Source organism: Aedes aegypti, chromosome 2, assembly GCF_002204515.2.
Source record: "Aedes aegypti strain LVP_AGWG chromosome 2, AaegL5.0 Primary Assembly, whole genome shotgun sequence".
Taxonomy (NCBI): Eukaryota; Metazoa; Arthropoda; class Insecta; order Diptera; family Culicidae; genus Aedes; species Aedes aegypti.
In genome coordinates, this window is record NC_035108.1 from 13,404,728 (window position 1) to 13,427,784 (window position 23,057).

Consider the following 23,057-nt stretch of genomic DNA (forward strand, 5'->3'; position numbering starts at 1 on the left):
ATAGGCTGAATTTCACCACGCCAATCTGTCATGAAACGGCCTACTTTCCTGCACTGAAGAATGCAGTGTGGGAATAGTCATTACCTAACTGAAACCAGTGCTATAATGATTCATTATGCAGCGCTTTTTCATTACACAACTGTATTGAGTTGCGTAATGAATCATAACTCAACAATTTTTCATAAATTGTAAAATAATGGTGAATGCATTCCTTTATTATTTCTGATACCCTCAAGTGGTCTTCTACAAAATTGCAAAAAATGTTTTACGTAACTCGTTACAGAACTCGAATTTTACAGCACTTGTCGTAATTATCCTACTCGGCAAGCCTCGTAGGATCATTTTACAACTCGTGCTGTAAAAATCATCATTCTGCAACTTGTTCCGTAAACTACTATCACAGTAATTTTGGGTTGCTCTTAGCAACGGGTGTTTCGCTATTTTCAAGGTTTTTTTGCCTACAGCAGCGATGGGCGTGGGTTTCACTGGCTTCGCTGACTGTGATTTGCTTTGTTTGGCTACTGTAGAGTGAATTTCAAGATTTTTCCCAACCCTGCATATGGCTCATCCTAGACGAGACATGAGCATTCGACATGCAGTTTTTCGGCCAAATGACGTTCTGGTAAATGACCCTTTCGGCCAAATGACCCGGAACCGAACCATCTGAGTCAATCTTGATACATAGAATAAGCTACATAATAACAACATAAGCGATTCTGGAGAGCTTTCGATTGGTTTTGATAGATTAAAATGATTTTTTTTTGTTTTGCTAAGATTAGATTTTGCAGAACGTTCGCATGATTGAGGTATACATGATATATAAAACGGATATGAATTTAAAATGGGTAAACTTCTCAATATCAGTAATCGATTGATAGAACTGTTCGTGTGATTTCCGACAGTATATGAGCACATTTAAATCTATATTATATTTTAGTCGATTGCTGAACCTTGAAATATTCGATGTGTTTGTTCCTTGATGTAAGAGAAACAAAAGCTCTGAGGATACCATACAAAAGAAACCAAGTACTGGCTGGAATTACAGTGCAATAGGTTTTGTAATTTTTCAAACAACATCAATTTCACGAAACATGTGTTATCTACCATTTGTACCACTGTCGGTAGGATACAGATAAGTAAATCTCACTGAACAGCACCTCTCTGATAAGGTTTGGAATACTGGCCAACTGTGTTTTGATACCCCAGACCAATGGATGTGCCTAGGAACAATGTTGTTTCGACTGTTAATTTTGTTTTTTTTTCCTGCAGGGGCCCATAATACGCAGAGGATTCATACCTGACATAACTCTATAAAACGAATTTGTAAGAAATCAATCATAATCTTTTAAGACAGGATAATACATTACGAACCACAGTCGATTAAATATAACATTCCTGCAGATCTGTAAATCAGAGATTTACCGTGATACGAGATACTTTCAATTAGCAAAACCGAATGACTCATTCCTAATCTACCATATGCCGTCCTACATCGTATCAATACAAAACCATTGAAACACACGCTCATATTCTCAACATTCCTACCCCATGAAAACTTTATCCCCCAAGCCCATCCGGGGGATTATCCTGCAGCTAAACAACACTGGAGGGCCCTCTATGTGTCCCCTCATTCCATCGTACCAAGCATCATCGTTACGCTTTTGTTTTTCCAAGTTCTTAATTGAAGTGTCATCGTCATCCTAATGCACTCTCGTTCTTTCTCTGTCTTTGTCTCTGTTCAACTAGGTTATCCAAAGGTGGTGACACCATCCGGACCCGGAGGCTCCATTGTCGGCACATCGAGCGCCGGTACCGTGGGCAGTGGAACCGTCACCAGTGGCGTGGGAACGGGAAGCAGCACAAACCTAACGGTGGCCGGAGCTGCCGGAAGTGCTACCGGTGGAGCATCGGGTGCCACGGGCGGTGCAGCGGGTAGTGTCTCTCCAATGCGTCGGCAATCGTCAGCCCGAGGCTTGGACACGTTGGTACCCCCGGGCCGCACCGGTTCCTTCCGGGGCCGTAACTCCCCGAATCCGACATCGCCGGACAAGCCCTGCTTCTCGGTGTGGAAGAGGCGACCCTCATGGCCAGAGGTCGAGATTAAATCATCGTCCGGGTAAGTGTAGTAGATGACCCACTCTCTGTGGGAAGTGGAGCGAGATTTTCTCTCGATAGGATTTGTTATGTTTGAAAATGACTCAATTTTATCGAATGACTGAGGTTGGAAACGTGAGACCGCATGGATCTACAGTACGGGACAGAATAAAACAAACTCTGGTCGGTTTTTACAAAAGGCCAAGATTGGAGACCACCAACTCAATTAAAGTTAAATTCAGCTATGCTTCCAAGATTCAAGTTAACAAACTTGTTTTTTTATGTTGCCCTGTACTGTAATTGATGAATGTGTTTATTTTTACGGATAGGCGGCCGTTGTATTCGCTTGGGATGGGCTGACCTGACAGTACCCTTGTTGGAAAAGCTGACACCTTTAAATTGCGTTTGAAAACGATAACGTATTTGTTGTGTTGGAATACAGAAAGCGTGGTGGTCTATTTGGGGAATGAGAGAAACTCTTCAAATCGAGTGGAACGACGAAAGGATTACTAACAATTCTCGCGAAACATTACTAAAGGACCTATGTACAAATGAGAGGCTCTCATTGTTTACTTCCTCTTTGATCAATAACTGAGTCACATTAATCTCTTCTGTTGCGTTTTTTGTATGAAACGCTAGTCAAGGAAATTGCCTTTCGATCTGTTGTGAAAAACTTCCCAAAAGCTTTAGTATTCCACTGTTATAATCGAAAGAGAGCGAGAGAGGAGAGAATATCTCATTTGTACATAGGTCCTTTAGTAATGTTTCGCGAGAATTCATCTACTCTTTTGGTGTTTAATATGTTTCACAACTTCTATACTCAAATTAATAATAAATGTTGGATTTTTTACTATAATTTCATTCGATAGTGAAGGACGAGACGTTTAGAGCGTAAATGTCTCGGCAATTTTATTTGTACCGATATTCGGGACTAAAAATGATGGTTGTCCCGGAAAATCATGGGATTATTTAGATTTTCCATAGAAATAACATGTTTGCTAAAATGGAAGAGGAACTTATTGTATATTATGTTGTGATAGAGACGTTATTTTGTTATTTTTACGTATTTAAGCAGAAATCTCCGTTTATCCCGATAGCTTTCGAGTATTTAAGACGTTTTTATTGTAACTGGCTTTACTGATATTGATTTTTTTTTTGTTTTCTTTGCGATCATAGACAAATCAAAGTGGTAATTTATGGTTTAAGACACATAAAGTTGTTTTGACGGATCAGACGCAAAGGTACAAATTTAACCCTCTAATATCGAAATTTGTATGTTTGCTCTAAATTTGTTTCGCTATCTAAAACCAATCTAAACACGTTTTCCGCAATGATTTGTTGATTCGTTTGAGAACGTCGCGACCCATTGGAAGCCCACACAATAGAAACCTCAGCCAGCGCAGTTGCTGGCTAGTGTAGTGTGCTATTCCTGTACCTAAAAAACAATGCGCTCTCGGGCTAGGCATTGGATATATATAGAAAGCGTTGTGTTTGGATGGGCAGCTAATTCTTCCGAAAGAGGTGCACTTTGCGAAAAAGGACCACGTGATTATTGAGCTGAAATCGAATTCAGGTTAACTTCTGCGTTCATGAGTCCTCTCATGGCGTAGTGGTAACGCGCCCCAACTAGAGATCGGGGAGTCGTGAGTTCGATTCTCACTGAGAAGACGTGTAACTTTTTCGCAAATCTTCACATCAATTTGTCCATCTAATCCAATTGCAAATTATATGTAATGTTTAGCTTTTCGGTAGTTGTTAAACTTCCTCTCGGCTGGTTAGCCGTAAACCACGATTCATAATTAAAAACATGTAATGATTTGTTTTCATTCAATAATCTATAAATTTTGGTTTTTGATTTGACTAATTTTTATTTTTGAAGGTCCCTATCCTCTTATATTTTTTTCTTGGAGCCTCTACTGATTAACGATTTTTGAGAATAATCAAAATTCAAGGTTTTAAATTACTTTTCGAAATATCAATTTTTTGACTGTCTTTCTACAACATATTTTGTTTTCCGTGGTGCTAATGGAAAAATAGTTTTAGAATACATTCAGGATCATCAAGCAATACTTCTTTGATGGGTAGTTTAAGGAAATATATAGAATGTTCGATGTTTTAGATAACAGATTAAATAAGAATCAAGCATTTGCCAACTGTTTTCTAGTCCAAGGTAAAAAAAAATCGTTTTTATTTTATAGTTACGAGAAAAAAATTCTCTTAATTTCACCCCGTCGTAAAGGCGGAGTTGGGTATGAGAGGTTTAAAACTTCCGACACCTCAGTGACAAGGCCAATGAAAATTACATATGAATAGGGTAACAACTGTTTATTTCGTTCTCAAACGCTAACAGTTGGCGCCAGCGGCAAAAAGTTCAGGCAACAACCTTTCGAACAATCAGTTTCTTTCACTGGCCGCCAAGCGACGTCACTGTTGCTTGTATTCCACCCACTGATCGCGCTACGCTGGATTCTCAAATGTTTCAAACTTTCAACGCAAGCGCATGGAAGAATGGTAGTCGGAGAACTTTCAAAAAGTATGGAAAATAATGAAAAACGTAAATTGTTTGCAATTAGGAACCTAGATCAAAAAAAAAGTGATAAGAAATCAAGTGTAAAGTGAATACATAACTTTTTGTGTTTAGTTCATCTTCCGTGGTGCTTTCTTTGCTTCAGGATTTCGTTTTTGCAACCACTGAAAAAGAGCCATCTATTGCCTTTTCAGTTTTGAATATCGCCCTATTAACCTTTGGTCTGTCGTACTGTTGTATTTTGTACAACAGCTATGATTTACATGCTATCATTTTACAACAATGATATTTATCGACACCAAATCAAAATGTACAAAGAAGTCGCATAATATGGAAAACACTACACTCTTAAAAATAATGAGAATTATGTGTGACGTAAACCTTATTACACTTATATATTTTGTAACTGAAACTTTCAAACGACTGTAATTTATGCTTCTTTTGACGTATTATGACATTTCAAATACCATTTATAGTTTCACTTAAAACAGTGCGTGATTATTTAACGAGTGCGGTAGCGATGGGAATGGCTGGGAAAATCCGGATTGGGAAGAAAATATCAGTCTTCCCAAACGAACATCAAACACGTTGGGTACTAGTGTTTTCGTACTCGCTTCGAACCCTGTCTTCGTGTTCAAACCGAAACCACGAAGCAGCTCACGAACCAGTACCTAAACCCAAAGTTCAAACCGATGTTTAGAAACCGGTACAACCGCACAGTACACCGTCACGAGTACGCGGCAGCATCAGTGTGTTTTGGTTTGTTTTTCTTTTTCTCCCGTACCAACGCGTTGTTTGCTCAGTTTGCTACAGTCAGTTCGTACGCACGCATATAATTTTCTACCTCAAGCTGTGATCTATGACGAGACTCTTATCACGAGAAGTATCATAAAGTTCAAGTTAAATTTTATCAGCGTGCATTCGTACTGCTTTCTTTCGGTTTGTTTTGTACCATGGCAACCATGGTTTGAACCAATGTTTCAAACCTCGGTTCAACCGAAGTTTAAGTGTACCGGGTTCAATATGCAACGCGAGTTTTTTGCCGTCATGCGTTTGCTGTTAAACACGAGTAGAAAGATGTGAACTCAAGTTGAACATCGGTAATGTTCATGGGAAGACTGGAAAATATAATGTTTTGTCTTTCTGGTTGTTGTGCCGCCACACGATTTCTGCTAAAGATGCTGATAGCGAATAGTTCAAATGGTGATATCATGTGACAAAAATTAATACTACCGAATACCCCCGCTAATTTGAACGGTACCTCATGCAAACCATCGGGGTTCATTTTTAATTTGAACATCTAGTCACCCTAAAACCGAGTTTCTGGTTACCTCTTTCACTGTTTTGTTTTGATTCTGCATTCCGTTCCACAGCGTTCCATTTCACTTTACTCCGTTCCAGGAGCTAAATGACGTTTGAACCATTTTTAATCTGAACGATGTGCAAATTAGCGGGGTACAAATTAAAAAGTGTTCAGATTAAATGTGGTCAAACCAACGGGGGTACCCGGTACACACTTTCAGTAATCGCGGTTCCTATTTTGCTTGGAACGTGCCGTACGATGGGGTAGAGCTGATCACTTTCGAGCGATTCTGGTCAATAAAATATGGTAAGACACATATATTATCATCCAAATATTATTCAAACCAGTACTGGTTGGATTTTAATCGAATTATGTAAACGCAATTTTGACAAAGTGATATAATCATAAGAAGAACAATTTTCAGATATCGAAAAGGAACATTTTTGATTCCGGGGTGAAGTTGATCAATCACTGTGATAAGACTCCAAAAATTAAGAGGTATGCTACTCACTATATATAGGGTCACTGAATCTGAATCAAGTCTCAGAAATCATACAACTTGTTGATGTTAAACGCCTAATGGGAGGCAATTTCCTTTGGAATAAGCAACCTGTTCACGAAGAGAATAATTTTTCCTTTGAAAATGAACTTTTATTCTCAATGCAAATTCGCAAATTGGGCTCAGAAAAAAATCTGAAATGTATGAGACAGTTCATTGAAATAGTGTGTTTATATGACCTTGGCAATAGTCGATTGTTTCGAGATTAATCCTTCGACAGTTCATCAAGCTTTTCTAGAAAATTGGCAATCCAAATTTAGGAAAATCAAGAGTAGGTATCAGATAATGCGACACCATAGATCTTTTGATAATTGAAATCGAATTATAGCTTGACAGACTATACATATGGGTTCAAGAATGATCAACTTCTCCCCACTGATCAACTATCTCCAAAATAACGGTGTTAATCAGAAAGCTCGTTGCCGTAAACCGAATCGAAACTTCTGTACTTCATATTCACATCAGGCGCTGGCGTCGGAAGCCATATAAGCTGATCAAAAGTATAAACCTCAACGATCGTACTTTTTTGTGATACTTACAAGATTTTTCAGCACATTTCTTAACCTGGAACGTATAAGATGTTGCCTTGTAGTGCTTTTCGAAGAAGTCTTTAACACGATGTTCATTCAGTAGTTGAGATTCGGAAATTCTGGCGTTGAAGTCAATTCCACTCAATGCAGTGGAAACTCGATGATGGCTTTCAAATTGAACTCTCAGAAGAATACGGGCGTCTTTAGTTCTATCAACTGTCGATAGTGTGTCTCTGAATGTATTTTTCTTGTGCGCTAGATGCACATTGGTTTTTGGAGAGCAAAGAGAGAGCTTTCATTAAATCTTTACCAAGACATTTCTCGCATGAGACACTTCAATCAGGGCAATGCTTGCAGTACTCATGAATCTTTCTGCAGAATTTATCACCGAAATCCAATAAACATAATCGTCTTTTGTGTAACGGTTCATTAAATGTTTTTGATCAAACCGCTACGTGCCACATATATTGCGCTACGTGCCACACATATTGCGTCCTTCAGTATTATTATCGGATCACCTCTATACTACGACTCAGACAGCTCTTTAGGAAGATACAGTTTTATGGAAACCGATGGAATCAAATGCTAGGGGATGTTTTCGTGATCCGCGGTATTAGACCCTCCTTCGACAAGTCTTGCCGTTTCGCTGCTTCCGAGTTGTACTAACCGGTGCATTTCCTAATCCAACGCGTATTAAGGCCCAAGTTAAAATGGTGCAAAAGTCAAAACTGAAAGAGCAGTTTTCTCTTTTTAAATGGCAAATCGAAGAAAATAAAAACACGCAGCTCTTTTATTTTTATCAATTTATTGTTTTAAAAGGAGAAAACTGCTTTTTCAGTTCTGACTTTTGAGCCATTTTTTCTTTCACCTTAATCGTCGATGGAATCGTCAGAAACGGTGAATGAAAATTCGATCGATTGGTCGGAACCAACGAGTTACTAATCAATCAAATTGACGGCGCGATCAGTTTTTTGTTGTCTAAATGTGTACTCTTGAAAACTCTATGCATGGGTTGGTTATATAAAAGCGTATTTTAATTCGAAGAGATGAGATGTTTGAAAGCATTAGTATAAATTCTCAAAACTGTCGCGGAGCACCTGCGGAGGCGCTGCGGAGCACGATATGGAAACCGCTGATCTTTTTGATGTGTCGGCGGAAATTCGCTCGTGTATATTTCGTTCGATACGTGATATGATCACGGCTGAAGAGAGATTCATCTCCATGGATAATCTTCCTCACAAATGATGCATTATACAGCAATAGGTTTCTTAAGCCCTGTCTATGTTTAAGTACCAAACGCTTAAGTTTATGCCAGAAACATGTTTAAATTAGTTGAAAGTACAGTTTTGAAATTTTGTCACACCCCTTGGGTTAAACTCAAATTTGGGGTATATTTTGTTTTCCGTGTCCCTTCCGAAATTTCAGCTAGGAACAACCCCAGTGTTAAAACTAATAGCCCTGTGGCAATTTTGTTGATAAAGTGAACGTCAAACATGATCAAAAGCGTCAAGGTTCATATTTGGAACCATTTTTGAAATTAAAGTTTAAATATGCTTTAGCCGTTATTTGAGCAGGAAAAATTGCTGCAGTGGTTGAAAGAACATGCTCTTTCGTACTATTAAATAAAACCAAGAACTCATCAAAAATTTTAGGACCCGATTGTTCTAGGTTTTTTACGATTTTGATTTGGCAGAAATGTCTTCAATGATTCCGATGCTTCCAATCGGTGTGGCGACATCTCGGATAGTGCACGAGGAAATATTATGAACAAATCATGCCTATCAATAGTTTCACATCCAGCGTAAATAGCTTTGACCGCATTCGTCCCATTTTCTTCCGGTCCGAATAACTGCTCAATTAATTGAACAATTGTTCCATAAGAAGATTCGGCGGCTACGTCACGGATTGAAGAAAAAGTTTTCCCCGCGCTCGAGTCTCTTGGCGATAGGAGTTTTAGAGTGATGGATCATAACAACCACATTATACATGTGTTTTCAACAACAAATCTTGAAACATACCATTCTTGAGGTTGCTGCTGCAGGCGATTTTGGTAGAATAGGCCATTATGCGGTAATCTGTTAATTTGCGATTCTGAGGAAATAACAACACTAATTTCAACACTGCTAGTAAAATATGGAAACTTCAAATTCGTTTGCATAGCGCGCATTCAAAAGAGGTGGCTTTTGCTCTCTCGCTCTAGCTATCAATGATTATTGATAGCTTTCATACTAGAAATCTCGAAAAACCGATGGACGTCATATTTGAATCGTCCCTAACTTCAGTTTTGAAGTGGTAGTTGTTCAATGCCAACTTCGGCGAGCCGAAAGTACACGAAGTTGCCGAAGATTGCGTCATGTTTGACAAGCTGCAAACAAAATTGTTGGCAGGCTTGTAGTCAACATCAGCAGATCGTTTTGTTTACATCTTTTTCTTCTCCCAGTGAATTGCTCATGCACAGTGCATAGGCTGGTTTTAGCGGGTCGTCGTTGGTGCGTCATCCCCGCATTCCCTGAGTTATCTTCTCAGGGGATCTGTTTGCAGATTTCCCCCTTGTAAAAAACAAAAAAAAAACATCTTTTTCTTGGCTAATACAAGCAAACACATAATAAGAACCGGACCTTGTCTATACGACATTGCACGGAAAAAAATATGATTCCCAAATCATGATTTACAAGTCATGAAATTCACAATTTGGATAGGTCATGATACCAGGACCACAAAACATGGTTCCTGGAGTCATAATCATGATTCATCATATGCGTAATATCCAGAATAACAACACTGAACGGGGTGCATTGCTTCATTTCATTCGTTTCGATCTCCTACATTTCAATATGATTGGTAGTGCGGTATGATACAGGACTCTCAATCATAAGGTTCTAGGTTCGAACCTCGCTATCGCTTTTTTTATTCTTTTTTTGTCGTCGATCATAAACGGATGCGCGGTTCATGATTTTTGGCATGTGATTCATGATTCCGAGCAATCCACAACAAAAACGTAACGCGTGTGTTGCGTTACTGCAATTCAACTCATGATATCATGAGTCCAAATCATGGTGTATTTTCATAAGCTGAAAACTCTTACAAATCATGATATCATGAGTCATAATCTTGTTTTTGGATTATGATTTCTGCCCGTGTGGAGATGGATTCTAGCTCGGTATTGTCAAAACCCGTTATGTACAATTTGGCTCAGATACGTTCATGAACCAAATTTTCCTTTGCCAACTGGATTTTTTCCACGCGAATAAATATTTTGATTTCGTTTTTTCAGCCTTATGAAAGGGGGGGGGGAGGTTTGGACAAAAAGTGAAAATTAAATTTGTATCGGCCTAATTTGCATCTACGGGGTGCGGACTCGAAGATTTAGGTTGTTCAAATTGAACACAATCTTTTCCACGAGTTTTAACCGTTGTGTGTTTGCTTGTCTCGTAGGAAACCACACAATTTGGACCAAGCACAACAATTCTTTAACAGTTGGCGGTTTTTGTGCTATTTATATAACAATTTTTAGCGTGTCTAAATCACGATCGTACATTTCTAGGCGTATTCTTATCATTTTTATGAAAAATTTAGTTTGACAGCAGCCTGGCTGCTTGTTGATTTTCTGTTCGCACCCCCTAGATTTGCAAACATCAAGATCTGAAATTCAAAATTATGAATAAAGAGTTTTAGACCGTTTATAATATTATAACCAGCTATAAATTTGATGGGCACTATACTGTTTTAATTTTCGAAAAGTAGATATCATATATAATATTTCACAAAAATACCCATAAGCATGACAGAGATGTTTCGTACAAGTTGCCCAGTTTTAGTGAAAATGTTATCCATTACAATCGTTCCTCTAAATGTTTACACTAATGCGTTTTTTTTTTTCAATTCTTCGGCAAAGTGGCAACATTATAGCCGATTCCGGAAACTATCAGTAACTTGAAATTTTGTCCACCTGTATCCACCGGAATAACTTAAATAAACTGGACATGTGTGCGAGTATACTGACAAAAATAATTTTAATCCGTTGAGTATTTGCTGAGCGGTGAGAGTTTTCGTATTTTTTTTTCTTTCACTCATGCCTACACGGGCTAATTTTCTGAGAAGAAGAATTCCAAAAACTGTTTGAAGAGGTTTGAAGTTTCTGGACATAATTAAATACAAATTGTAACTGATTTCGCGGAAGAAAAAACGAAGTGTGCCAGTAAAAAAAACAAACGCGTCAGTAGTGTTGGATCCGTTGAATCTGTTGCATGTTTCTTTGTGGACGAGCGAAGGAATCCGGATCCATTGTGTCCAGTTTGCGCTGCGCGGAAGAAAAAACGAAGTATGCCGATGAAAAAACAAAAAAAAAAGCGTCAGTAGAGTTTGATACCTTGAACCTGTTGTATGCTACTGTCGAGCGAGCAACGAAATCAGTATCGTGTCCGGTTTGCGTAGTAACCGCACTATCAGTGTCGGTCATTCGTGTATATGCTCACGTATCCATTTCGAATTATATATTTATCGTTTACCAAAACGAATTCTTTCCCATATCCAAACTCCCAGTGTTTTCTTGTGGAAGTGCAGAGGACTCCTCGGCTTCTGTAAAGCAAGTAACACGTCAACATTTCCCTTCCATTCCCAAATTGACCTGCATTCGGACGCAGCCGGCGCCGGTATTGTTTATTATAATAATGAGAGCACCAGTACTTACACATTGAGGATACTACTGATCCCGAGTATTGTCTGTTGGTTCCCTGTGTAAGTACAGCTGTTCTTGATATAACGGAGTAGCAACTGCGGGCGGTCAATCATGCTCATGCTCATGCTCATAATTAAATACAAATTGTAACTAATTTTAATATTTTTTGGAAAAATATAATTAATTTATCTTTTTTTATTTTTTATCTCTCATGCCGGGATTATCTGCCTGCTATATTTATTTTTGTTACCGTGAGCACTCATATTAGTATGATAGCCAGCTACGAATGTGTCACAAGCATTAAAGCACTTGTTGATGCTAAAAAACTAACCGATTTTTCCAAGTGAGTTGTCGGAACGTTCTCCTATCTGAAAGAAAAATAAGAAAAGACCGACCCACTCTTTTGTTACTCCTTGAATAAGGTGGTGAACGAACAATCTCCCACAGCATGCATTGCTGTACCTGCTGTCATCTAGGAAAACTACACAAATCCTTCTCAGAGATATGTATACATTCGCCCACGGTTACATCACAAACAGACATTGCCTACATGCCATTTGGAAATCCGGGACAGCAATCTGCCAGACGGGGGGCGTCAAGCTCACACGATAATAGTCCTGCCGGGTGCTACAAGGAATGCGCTGTCGCTGCTTCTGGCAGGTCTCCAAAATAATTATCACCTGTTGAATTTCCCGACAAATCACCCTCCGATGCGAGTAGGGGAGGGAGGGCCATAATGCTCCTTCAATGCGAACGTAATTATTAATCGTAAATTATATGCAGAATTTTTCAGAATATTTCATCTTCTTTATTCATTTTCAATGTACCGTCCCAGCTAGTACAGAGCCTGTTTATAAGGAATAGAAGTTGATGATGGGGGTGCATGGTTTCCAACAAAACTTGATATTGAGAATGCTCTCGAAACTTTAACTAATTTCATTGTTGAAGCAAGGGGCATTGCAATACCAATATGTGAAGCAAAATTCGAGTCCGTAATTATAGACGATGATCTTGAACTCTTGATCCGTCTTAAAAATGTGAGAAGAAGGCAATTCCATGGCATTCACAATATGCAGGATATGTATAATGAAATTGAAAAACATTTCACTCAATTAATCAATTGAACCCTGACTCTAAGCCTAGCACAGAAAACCTAGATGTAAGTAATGAATGTAATTAATGAACTCATTACGCGTGGTAAACATGGACAAATTATGGGTGAAATTATGAAAAAAATCCACGTGCTCGGCTGGGATTCGAACCCAGGACTCTTGTATGCTAGACGAGCGCTTTAGCAACTAAGCTTCCGAGCCACTTGGTGACCCAATAACTGAGTTGGTTACAAGTTTAGAATCCAAATCCCTACAGACCACGCGGACCCCTTTCATAACGCATATCCATCCATCTCATGTCAATACACACGCGGAGAGAGCGAGTGCGATTTATTCAGTGTTGAAACTGTTTGCCTATCGTACCTACATCGCTTCCACAACAACTGTATTATGGAAGAGTAAAGATGTGGGAAGGCAATCAACGTGTCGTTCTCACATCTAAACTTGTAACCAACTCAGTTATTGGGTCACCAAGTGGCTCGGTAGCTTAGTTGGTAAAGCGCTCGTCTAGCATACAAGAGTCCTGGGTTCGAATCCCAGCCGAGCACGTGGATTTTTTTTCATAATTTCACCCATAATTTGTCCATCTTTACCACGCGTAATGAGTTAATTAATTTAATAACCATGCGGATTGGATTACCGAACAGCTCAATATAAGCGTCAAATGAATGTAATGTTTGAAACAATACTAATAAAGCAATACAAAAATATGCATAATACATCAACGTATTTAACCTACTTATTTTTCTTCCTGATGCTAAGTCCTACCTTAAACAGTGCCTGCTTTTCAGTCGAATTTACAATATGTAAGGAAAAATTCAAAGTTGATGGTGGAAGGGCACCTATCCTCAGGCGCTAATATTGCATTTATTTCAAATAACCTGGCCTATGCTGGATTTAGTTTTCATCTGACTGCATCAAACATTTTGAATGTGATAAAAATAACTAACACTTGTTTTACCACCGAGGGCGTTTTGAGACATCTTCTCCTATGAACATCCAACCGCGGATACATACATTATAACAGTGTAGAAACCAGACTACCAAACCACCGACAACAGTTACCATGCGGTTGCAACATCAGCGCCATTATTATCCGGCTACGTAGTTCATGATAGCAACCGTGTGATTATGTTGCAAACGGGTAGGCAGCAAAACACATCACCATCAGTTGGCTTCTCCTATTTTGGTTGTTCGGCGAATCGATTAGATGTTTTTTTCTCCGAACCTTTTTCCGAGGTTCATCAAATAGGTTGGCTAAGTATGTATCGATTTTGGATGTTTTCCTCTCATCGGAAAAACAAGTCTCGGCTTAACGACGACGTCGGTTGACATCATTGTCGAACTGGAAAAATGGGGTGGCGGAAAAGATGCCATACCGAAACGACAGCGTGTGCCTATTATGTTCAGTGACATTGAACGCACAATCGCGTGGTATGAATGTTGGGAATTTTCCAGCTTTTCTATAATAGGTGAAGGATGAAAACCATGCGACACCGATTCTGCACATGCTTCGGTGATTGGTGAAGTCCTATTATTGCCCTTTTGAAAATAAAATATTTTCCTTTCAAGCGAAACTTGAGTGGCACACTGAACTCGAATCCGATTGCACAAGAAAAACTGCCTAAAATATACTCGAAAATGTTTTGTTTGATCGGTACAATTTTTGGTTGGAATCCATTAAGTTCACGCATCAATTCCTCGCACGTATTTCTCTGGCAATGTTTTTGATACATAAGCCGCCATTGAAACGTAGGAACAGACCGACGAACAGTTCGGTGGCAAATGGAAAGATCACCTGTTCCCCTATTTGTTCACAACCACCAGCCATTAGCATTATTTATTTAGGATGGTAAATTCATTACAAGAAGCAACCGCCGATGGGAAGGACTTCTTCTTCTTCTTTCTGGCGTTACGTCCCAACTGGGACAAAGCCTGCATCTCAGATTAGTGTTCTTATGAGCACTTCCACAGTTATTAACTGAGAGCTTTCTTTGCCGATTGACCATTTTTGCATATGTATATCGTGTGGCAGGTACGAAGATACTCGATGCCCTGGGAATCGAGAAAATTTCCTTTACGAAAAGATCCTCGACCAGCGGGATTCGAACCCACGACCCTCAGCATGGTCATGCTGAATAGCTGCGCGTTTACCGCTACGGCTATCTGGGCCCCTCCGCCGCCCAAAAACCAAACCAGGGCACTCGTGTATCGAAATAAAACAAACGAAAATGGTTTCGGTTCATGCGGCTGTCTGCTCCAACGGGGAGAGTTGGTGTAAAATGGAATCACTAAACCTGTTAGTTTCGAAATCAAAGGAATACGAATTTAAATTTTTAGGAAAACTTTTTGCTTAAGCATTATTATTACTATTTCAAACATGTTTTCATAAGTACAGTAATAATCATATTTAAAATTTTATATTGGATCCTCTTTCTGGTATTACATCAGCTAGTACAAATTGTGTTTGATGATAAGTCTTTGAAATCTGTAAGTATATAATTAATCGATTTCAATACTATACCATTCAATACCAACAAGAGTTTGTATCCGATGACAGTTGTGCGTATTTCGAACTTAACTGTAAGACCGTCTTATATGACGTGTACAAGACTGTCCTTCAAAAAGTCTGTGTCCATAGTTCGTTTTGTACCATTTCTCGTCACTGATGCTACCGCTCTCAGCTACGATAAACAATACACTTTATGTACTACCAAGAAAACCCGTTGGAAATCTCTGGGTAAGGTTTGTGCTGCTCTCGAATGGAATGGTGCTTTTCCCTAGAGGGGAACATACTCCTTGAGAATTGATAATCAAATCTTAAAATTATTCGCACGTGTGCATCTGCGAAGAAGAGCTCGTTCACTTAAGATATTTTTCCGCGATGAAACGCCATTTGATCGTCGATAAAGAATTTCATTTATTTTATATTATATGTCAATTTCCAGTTAGTAAATTCCAGCAGCTTATCTGTTCACATTCCGATTCTGTCTTCGAACCCAAAATCACGAATGAAGTAAGTTATTTATTAACCCATGAGCTGCACTACGATAACCACTGTGCCAGTACCATCAAGCTCGTCCTGTGGACAATAATGGAATCGAACCGGTTAGGAACTGTTCCATAAATAGTACAGTGGATTCCTACAATACAGAAAAAACAACGCATGCTAGCAGCATTGTACGATACTCACAACCATATCTACCAATTTATCTTCGAACCGGTTGGAATGAGACGGTAGCCCCAACGAAGACAGTTTTTGCATTTGTGGTGTCCATTTGCGGTGTCCATCCAAATGGTAAAAACGGCACGCGATTACTAGATATATACCAGGACAAGCAACATTAATAATGGCGGAGTATGACAAAAACGTACGACAGACTCAATTCATTTTATTGGTGGTAATAAAAACGAACTGCTTTCTTCCGAAAGGTGGGGGAAATTCTATTTTTCATGTCAGACCAATTCTTTGGTGGTTTCATCGGTAAAAAGGTTCTAAGTTAAATTAATTCACTTTAAAAAGATCTTCAGAGTCAGAGTATGAAAATAGTTCGTATATAATTATCATTACTGATACTCATAGTTGCCAGTTGGAGGGCGAGACATTACAAAAAACGCACAATTGAAAACAAAATCGATGCAATTCATCCAAATGTATAATATTCATGTGAAAAGAAACGCATTTTCTCGGAACACATTGCCTTTTGTTTAGTTTGGAAGAGCTTCGAAAAAAATTAATAATAAAAATAATAATACTTTGGTTTGTAATAACAAAAAAAATCTTAGAATAGTTGGATACAAGAAGTGTCGACGTGTTTCACTGTCAAAGACTGATAGAAGATTATTTCAGTTCATGTTCCATGAATTGAAGCACTTATTAAACGCAACACACTAGAGGTTTCGTACAGAAGAATCGAATCCTACGTTTAGTACAGAAGAATCGAAGGAGACTTTGAAAATAGATAACTTTTCAAATTGAGGTTACATGAAGCGCATTACTTACCAATGTGAATTCAGATTGTGATGCTTCTGAATCCTTCCCACTAACAAAAACTCCTTCCCGTGCAAACCATGAAGATGCAGAGATACACTCGGTCTTTAGTAACAGTGGATGTCACATTGAAATCGCTTAGCTTAGACTGACTACACATATCAATGGTTGCTATTCCGTGATTGATCGAAGTCAGTGAAAATGCACAAAGAATCAACTAGAAGTTCGGCTGGGATTGGCCATAATCTTCTTCAATGTGCATAATTCAGTGCGTCTATTATACAGGGTCAATAACGGCGCCGGCCACGTCCTTGCAGTCAGGTGGGATTGGGGGAAGGAATGTTAGTGTGTAACCTTGCTATTTGGAGATCGTGTTTGCCTCTGCATCTCCACAAAGGTTACTGGGAGGGATGTTTGTTAATGGGGAGGATCGTTGGGTCACAGGATTCACTTTGATAAGCGATTAGACCATGATAAATAATGATTTGTGAGATATATACATGCTTATATGTAAATATAATATATTCATTCAATATGAACAAGTTTGCCGACACTTGAGGTGACGAACCATTCAAAGTTTTTTTTAATTACAAAAATAAAGGTAAAAAGGGGTGTTCTGAAAATAAAAAAAAATGTTAAACATAAATAATTCATGAATCAGAGTTTGTGTCGACACTCACAGTGACGAATAATTCATAGTTTGATGAAAATTCATATTTACGCCCCACCATTGTAACGATTAAATGTGCAGTCATACATATTTTATAGATTAGAAATAGTAGCATGAAACGAGCTCACCAATTGAACCGTTATCTTTGACTGAGCAGCCACAATCCACTCTCAGCTTCACTCGTTTGCTCGGCTATATAAAAGCACTCAGAAAAATATTAGCGCGCGACCCTAAAAGGAAAAAAACTGACAGCTGCTCGGGCTTTCTTGACGCACTGCCCAGGAGCAAGCGTCAAGGTTAAAAGATCAAACAGAACTAACCGATTGCGGCACTTTTCACTTACTCTAACAGAACTAACCGATCACGCCACTTTTTCTCTAACTAGACCGACGTGCGACATGTTTGAGCAAACGTCAAGGTCGAAGGATCAAACAGAACTCTCAGCATTATTCACGAGCAGCAGCCGTAATGAAGGAGCACCACTATAGAGGGATTCCACGGAGGCATGCAAGTCGATTCTGATCGACCATTTCAAAAATATCTGAAACTTTGCACAGTTTTTCAGTTCCATCTAAATCGTCATTTTCCGATATCAAATCTTCAAGTTGAGTCACGACTAACTTTTCAAAAGGGTGTATGTGAAAATGGTTCAAAAATATTCAAAAAACTGCACAGCAAAAACGGTTCGTTCGATTGTTAGACAACTAAAGAAACAAAGTTAGACAACTAAATAAAGATTCCAAAAAAATACACACAGTAAAAAAAAAATTTTTTTTTGCATTAAAAAACATCATTTTTGTCACAAAAACTCATATATCTCAAAACCCTATCGGAATACCAACGTAATTTTTTGAGGGAAAACGGTCCATTATATTAGCTATCTACCATAAAAATGAAATGGTGATGGTAAGCCAATAAACAAAAAAGTTATGACATTTCAAATATTTCACAAATTTGACACTTATTGAAAATTTTTTTTTTTTTTCATTGTTAATTTTTTTTAGGACCGCAGTTTGTTGCTGAATTTTTTGTTAAGGGTACCACATGAGGTTAACAAGTTGTTTTCATGATATTTTATTTAATTATTCATAACTATTATAGCATCTATTAGAAAGTTAGACGCGATCCAGTGTTGTGATCTAAAGTCTTGATAGTGTCATTGGAAAATACTTTATTCGCTGAGTTTGAAGAAAATTATATTGATCAGTTATCATTTGAGCAATCGGTGACCACGGATAGGTGTGACCTAGAAACTATTGTAAAACCTGTAGATGAGTTTGTGTCATTTTTTTGCTTGAAATTAGAAAGTTTAATTCCTCACGACTTTATTAAAACAGAGCAATCCCACTTTTTAAAAAATACGAAAAATACATTACAAGATGGTGAATTTTTAGTCATTTGTGATTTTTCTGAAAACTATAGCTTTGTATTGCAAGATGAAGTGCAGTCCCATCACTGGAACGTACAACAAGCTACAATTCATCCATTCGTTATTTATTTCAATGGAAGTACGCAAATTGAACATTTTAGTTTTATTGTAATTTCCGAAGATTTAAGACACGACTCAGTATATGTAAATTTGTTCATTGCCAAAATGACTAACTTTTTACGCGTTGATAAGGATAAAGAAATCAGAAAGATATATTTCATGTCTGATGGAGCAGCATCGCAGTACAAAAACCGTGAGAATTTTTCGAGCCTATGTCAATATAAATCAAAGTACGGAATTGATGCAGAATGGCATTTCTTTGCTACGTCACATGGCAAAGGTCCTTGTGATGCTATTGGAGGAACCATAAAGCGCATGGCCACAAGAGCAAGTTTAGCCAAAGAACGTGAGCATCCAATTAAAACTGCAAAAGAACTATTTGATTGGGCGAATCGCAGAAAAGAAGAAGATTTAACAAAATTATCATTTTGTTTTACTACTACTGAAGAGTACGAATTAACGGCATCAGAGCTCAGCGAGCAATATAATAACGCGAAAACGATCCAAGGAACCCAAAATTTCACTGTTTCATTCCATTGTCAGAAAATAAAATTAAAGCAAAACTATACTCGAACTGTACTGATAATGATGCAAAAGTGTTCGATATTGTCAAAAAATTGAATAACAATAAATAAATAAATAAGTATTAATAAAATGTTTTCATGATCTCATAACGCATACCCAAATCCAAAACTTTTAAAGTTTATATATAACATTTAGAAACTCATCGATCATACTCTAAAAAAAAAATATCCTGGTAAAAAAAATTTGTTTTTCGTGTAATCTGTTAATTCATTTTAATTTGTACATATATACATATACATATAATATTTATACATATACATAATATTTATATATATAATATACATAATACTAATGAATACATGAAAACGACTTGTTTAATTCACGCAAGGCCCTTAACAATAAAATCAGCAACAAACTGCGGTTCCCGTAATAATTTACACCGAAAAAAAAAAATTTTTTTCTACTAAATGTGAAAATTGTGACATGTTTGAAATGTCATAACTTTTTTGTTTATTGGTTTACCATCACCAAATTTTTATGGTAGATAGCTAATATAATGGACCGTTTTCGCTCAAAAAATTACGTTGGTATTCCGATAGGGTTTTGAGATATTTGAGTTTTTGTGTCAAAAATTATGTTTTTTAATGCAAAACAAATTTTTTTTTTACTGTGTGTATTTTTTTTTTTTTGAATCTTTATTTAGTTGTCTAACTTTGTTTCTTTAGTTGTCTAACAATCGAACGAGCCGTTTTTGCTGTGCAGCTTTTTGAATATTTTTGAACCATTTTCACATACACCCTTTTGAAAAGTAAGTCGTGACTCAACTTGAAGATTTGATATCGGAAAATGACGATTTAGATGGAACTGGAAAACTGTGCAAAGTTTCAGCTCAATAGAAAAAAATGAATTAAAAAATTTACCAAATTTTGGTGCTGTTGCTTGGAATCACTCTATTTATTTAACAAGTCCATTACACATTACACATTTATTCAACATCTACTACATTTATTACTACACTAACAATTTAACATATAATTGGGATTCGGTTTGGGATTATTTATCGACTCCATCCGAGCCATATGTCGACGTATTTTACACTCCAATAGTGGATGTCGAAGTCACTAGTTGTTTCGTTCCTCATGACCATCTTTACTTTTATTTTTGATGGCGCTACGTCTTTCAAGACATGACCTGCGTCACAATGTTACGCCAACTAACTCGATCCATGGCTGCTAACCTCCAGTTTCTCGATCGCCCCACACTTCCAAGGTCCTGCTCCACTTGGTCAAACCACTCGTTGCGCTCCTCTTCGTTTTGTACCGGCCGGTTTCGAGATGAACACCATTTTTGCGGGATTGTTGTCCGGCATTCTCACAACGTGTCCCGCCCATCGTACCCTTCCAGCTTTGGCGACTTTCTTGATACTGAGATCACCGTGGAGTTGCGCAAGCTCGTGGTTCATTCTTCTCCTCCATACGCCGTTCTCACATACTCTGCCGAAGATCGTCCTAAGCACACGTCGTTCAAAAGCTCCTAGCGCTTGCAGGTCCTCTTCGAGCATTGTTCACGTCTCATGCCCGTAGATTACTACCGGTCATATCAGCGTCTTGTACATGGTACACTTAGTACGGAAGTGAAGTTTACCAGACCACATGGTCTTGTGGAGTCCGTAGTAAGCACGTAATGATACCCCAAGTAACACAGAAAACATCTTCTCGGTCAGCTATCTGAAATTATGTTATATCTATGTGTTGAAGATGAAATTCAATACAACTACTGTTTTAAAACAGTTCTGGTGATGTTTTAGAAAAACATATCTATTCGTCAAACACAGAAACCGTATTTGTGTTGTATTCATGATTGATAAGTGCATATATTACTTAATTAAAGCATTCCCAATAACTAAACTTCAGTCGATGTCAATTTAGTTATAAAGTTGCTTTTGAGAACATATTTCGAACATATCTGTTAGATTGTTTTGATAGAGATGTTATAATTATGCTTTCTCCTGTCAATTGAAAAACATATTTAGCATTTGTCTCTTTGAAAACCCAATTTCTCTTCGAAGATGGATGCAGCGTAATTGATGTAGCGAAAAAAAAAATCTGTAGCGAAAAATTAATCAAAATGGTAATTAATGCAAGTGGAGAGACAAATGATTGAAAATATACAAAACAAATCGTGCGCGAATGAAAATTCGTAAGATGTGTTTTTTTAAATGACGAGCATTACATCTTATTGACGATATTGACAGAATTTATATTTGTTGTTTCAAACACGTACTTAATACATATTTAAAATTTAATTCAAACGCAAAAATGCTTCCAATACCCGCGTTTTCTATCCCTTCCAAAGCAATACCATGTTACAGCACCGGTCATAAAAATCAATAAATGTTGTACTTTCATTTCAAGCGATTTACACGTAGCTAAATTACGATTTTCAGCACGGCAGGTTAGAATGTGTTTGATCCAGCTAAAAAGATTGATTGTGTTTTAATATTACGTTCTCTTGAATCAAAACATGCAAACCAATCAATATATCATAGGTGCTCAAACCAATAACTATTACAAATGGTTTTTACCTGCCATGTACGCATTTGATTGAATCCACCATGTTTCTCGCTTGTTCCTTGAGAGGAAAATTTCACACAATCTCATAAATATCACGGATCACAAGTTACAATTGTGCATCTTATAAATGGCGCATCAATTAACACGTAGTACAACACTCAGTTTCACTGAAAATCTTACGCGGCACCAAAAATACAGTACACCATACATGCACAACGGTTGCATTATATTTTGAGTTTACGAGTGTAAACAGATAAAAAAAATCTTAGCTAAATTTCCTGCAGCTATTGGTCATAATGATGTGCGATATAACCTAGATATAACAAATCGAAATGCTATGAGAAGTATGAAAAAGGTTTTGTAGAACATCTAATTGAACTATGAAAGACGTTTTAAAACCTTCTGCGCTTTTTGGGTTATAAAGGTGTATGAAATTTAGTGTTGTACATTCGAACCAAAACAGCGGCGATGTATTAAAGGTGTATTTTGACCTTATTTATGACAAATTGTATTACTTGGGACGTCTTCGAATTTCTCTGCTGCAGTTGTTATTCGACGTTATCAATGATCCGAGGTAGACAAATTCGTCCACCACCTCAAACTCATCCCCGTCGATCATCACGCGTTTGCCAATGCGGACTCTATCGTGCTCGGTTCCTTCAGCTAGCAGATATTTCGTCTTCGACGTATTTACCTTCAATCCAACTCGGTCTGCTTCTCGTTTCAGCCTGGTATACTGTTCAGAAACTACCTGGAACGTTCTTTCGACACGCCCGTCCACAAAACCGGCTTGATAACTTCCCATAAATCTGCTTGGCAGTGGCGATAGACGGTGAATGATGATTTGGGAAAATACTTTAAAGGCTGCGTTAAGAATGGTGATCGCTCGATAGTTCTCACATTCTAACTTGTCACCCTTTTTGTATATTGGGTATATTACTCCCTCCTTCCGCTCCTCCGGTAGCTGTTTTGTATCCCAGATCCTGGCTATCAATCGGTGCAGACA

General features: G+C 37.9%; 1 protein-coding gene and 1 non-coding gene across 4 annotated transcripts in view; both read left to right on the forward strand.

The window, feature by feature from the left end:
* The window catches only part of LOC5575755 (BAI1-associated protein 3), a 436,766-nt gene that overhangs the window by 147,403 nt on the left and 266,306 nt on the right, over positions 1-23,057 (forward strand). For all 3 annotated transcript variants that reach the window (XM_021839915.1, XM_021839916.1, XM_021839917.1), the window contains exon 3: positions 1,747-2,116. In XM_021839915.1, the coding sequence (XP_021695607.1) occupies positions 1,747-2,116 (370 nt within the window). The remainder of the gene's footprint in view (positions 1-1,746; positions 2,117-23,057) is intronic.
* On the forward strand, positions 13,280-13,351 carry Trnaa-agc. Its single transcript has one exon. It is a non-coding gene; the product is annotated as a tRNA-Ala (tRNA).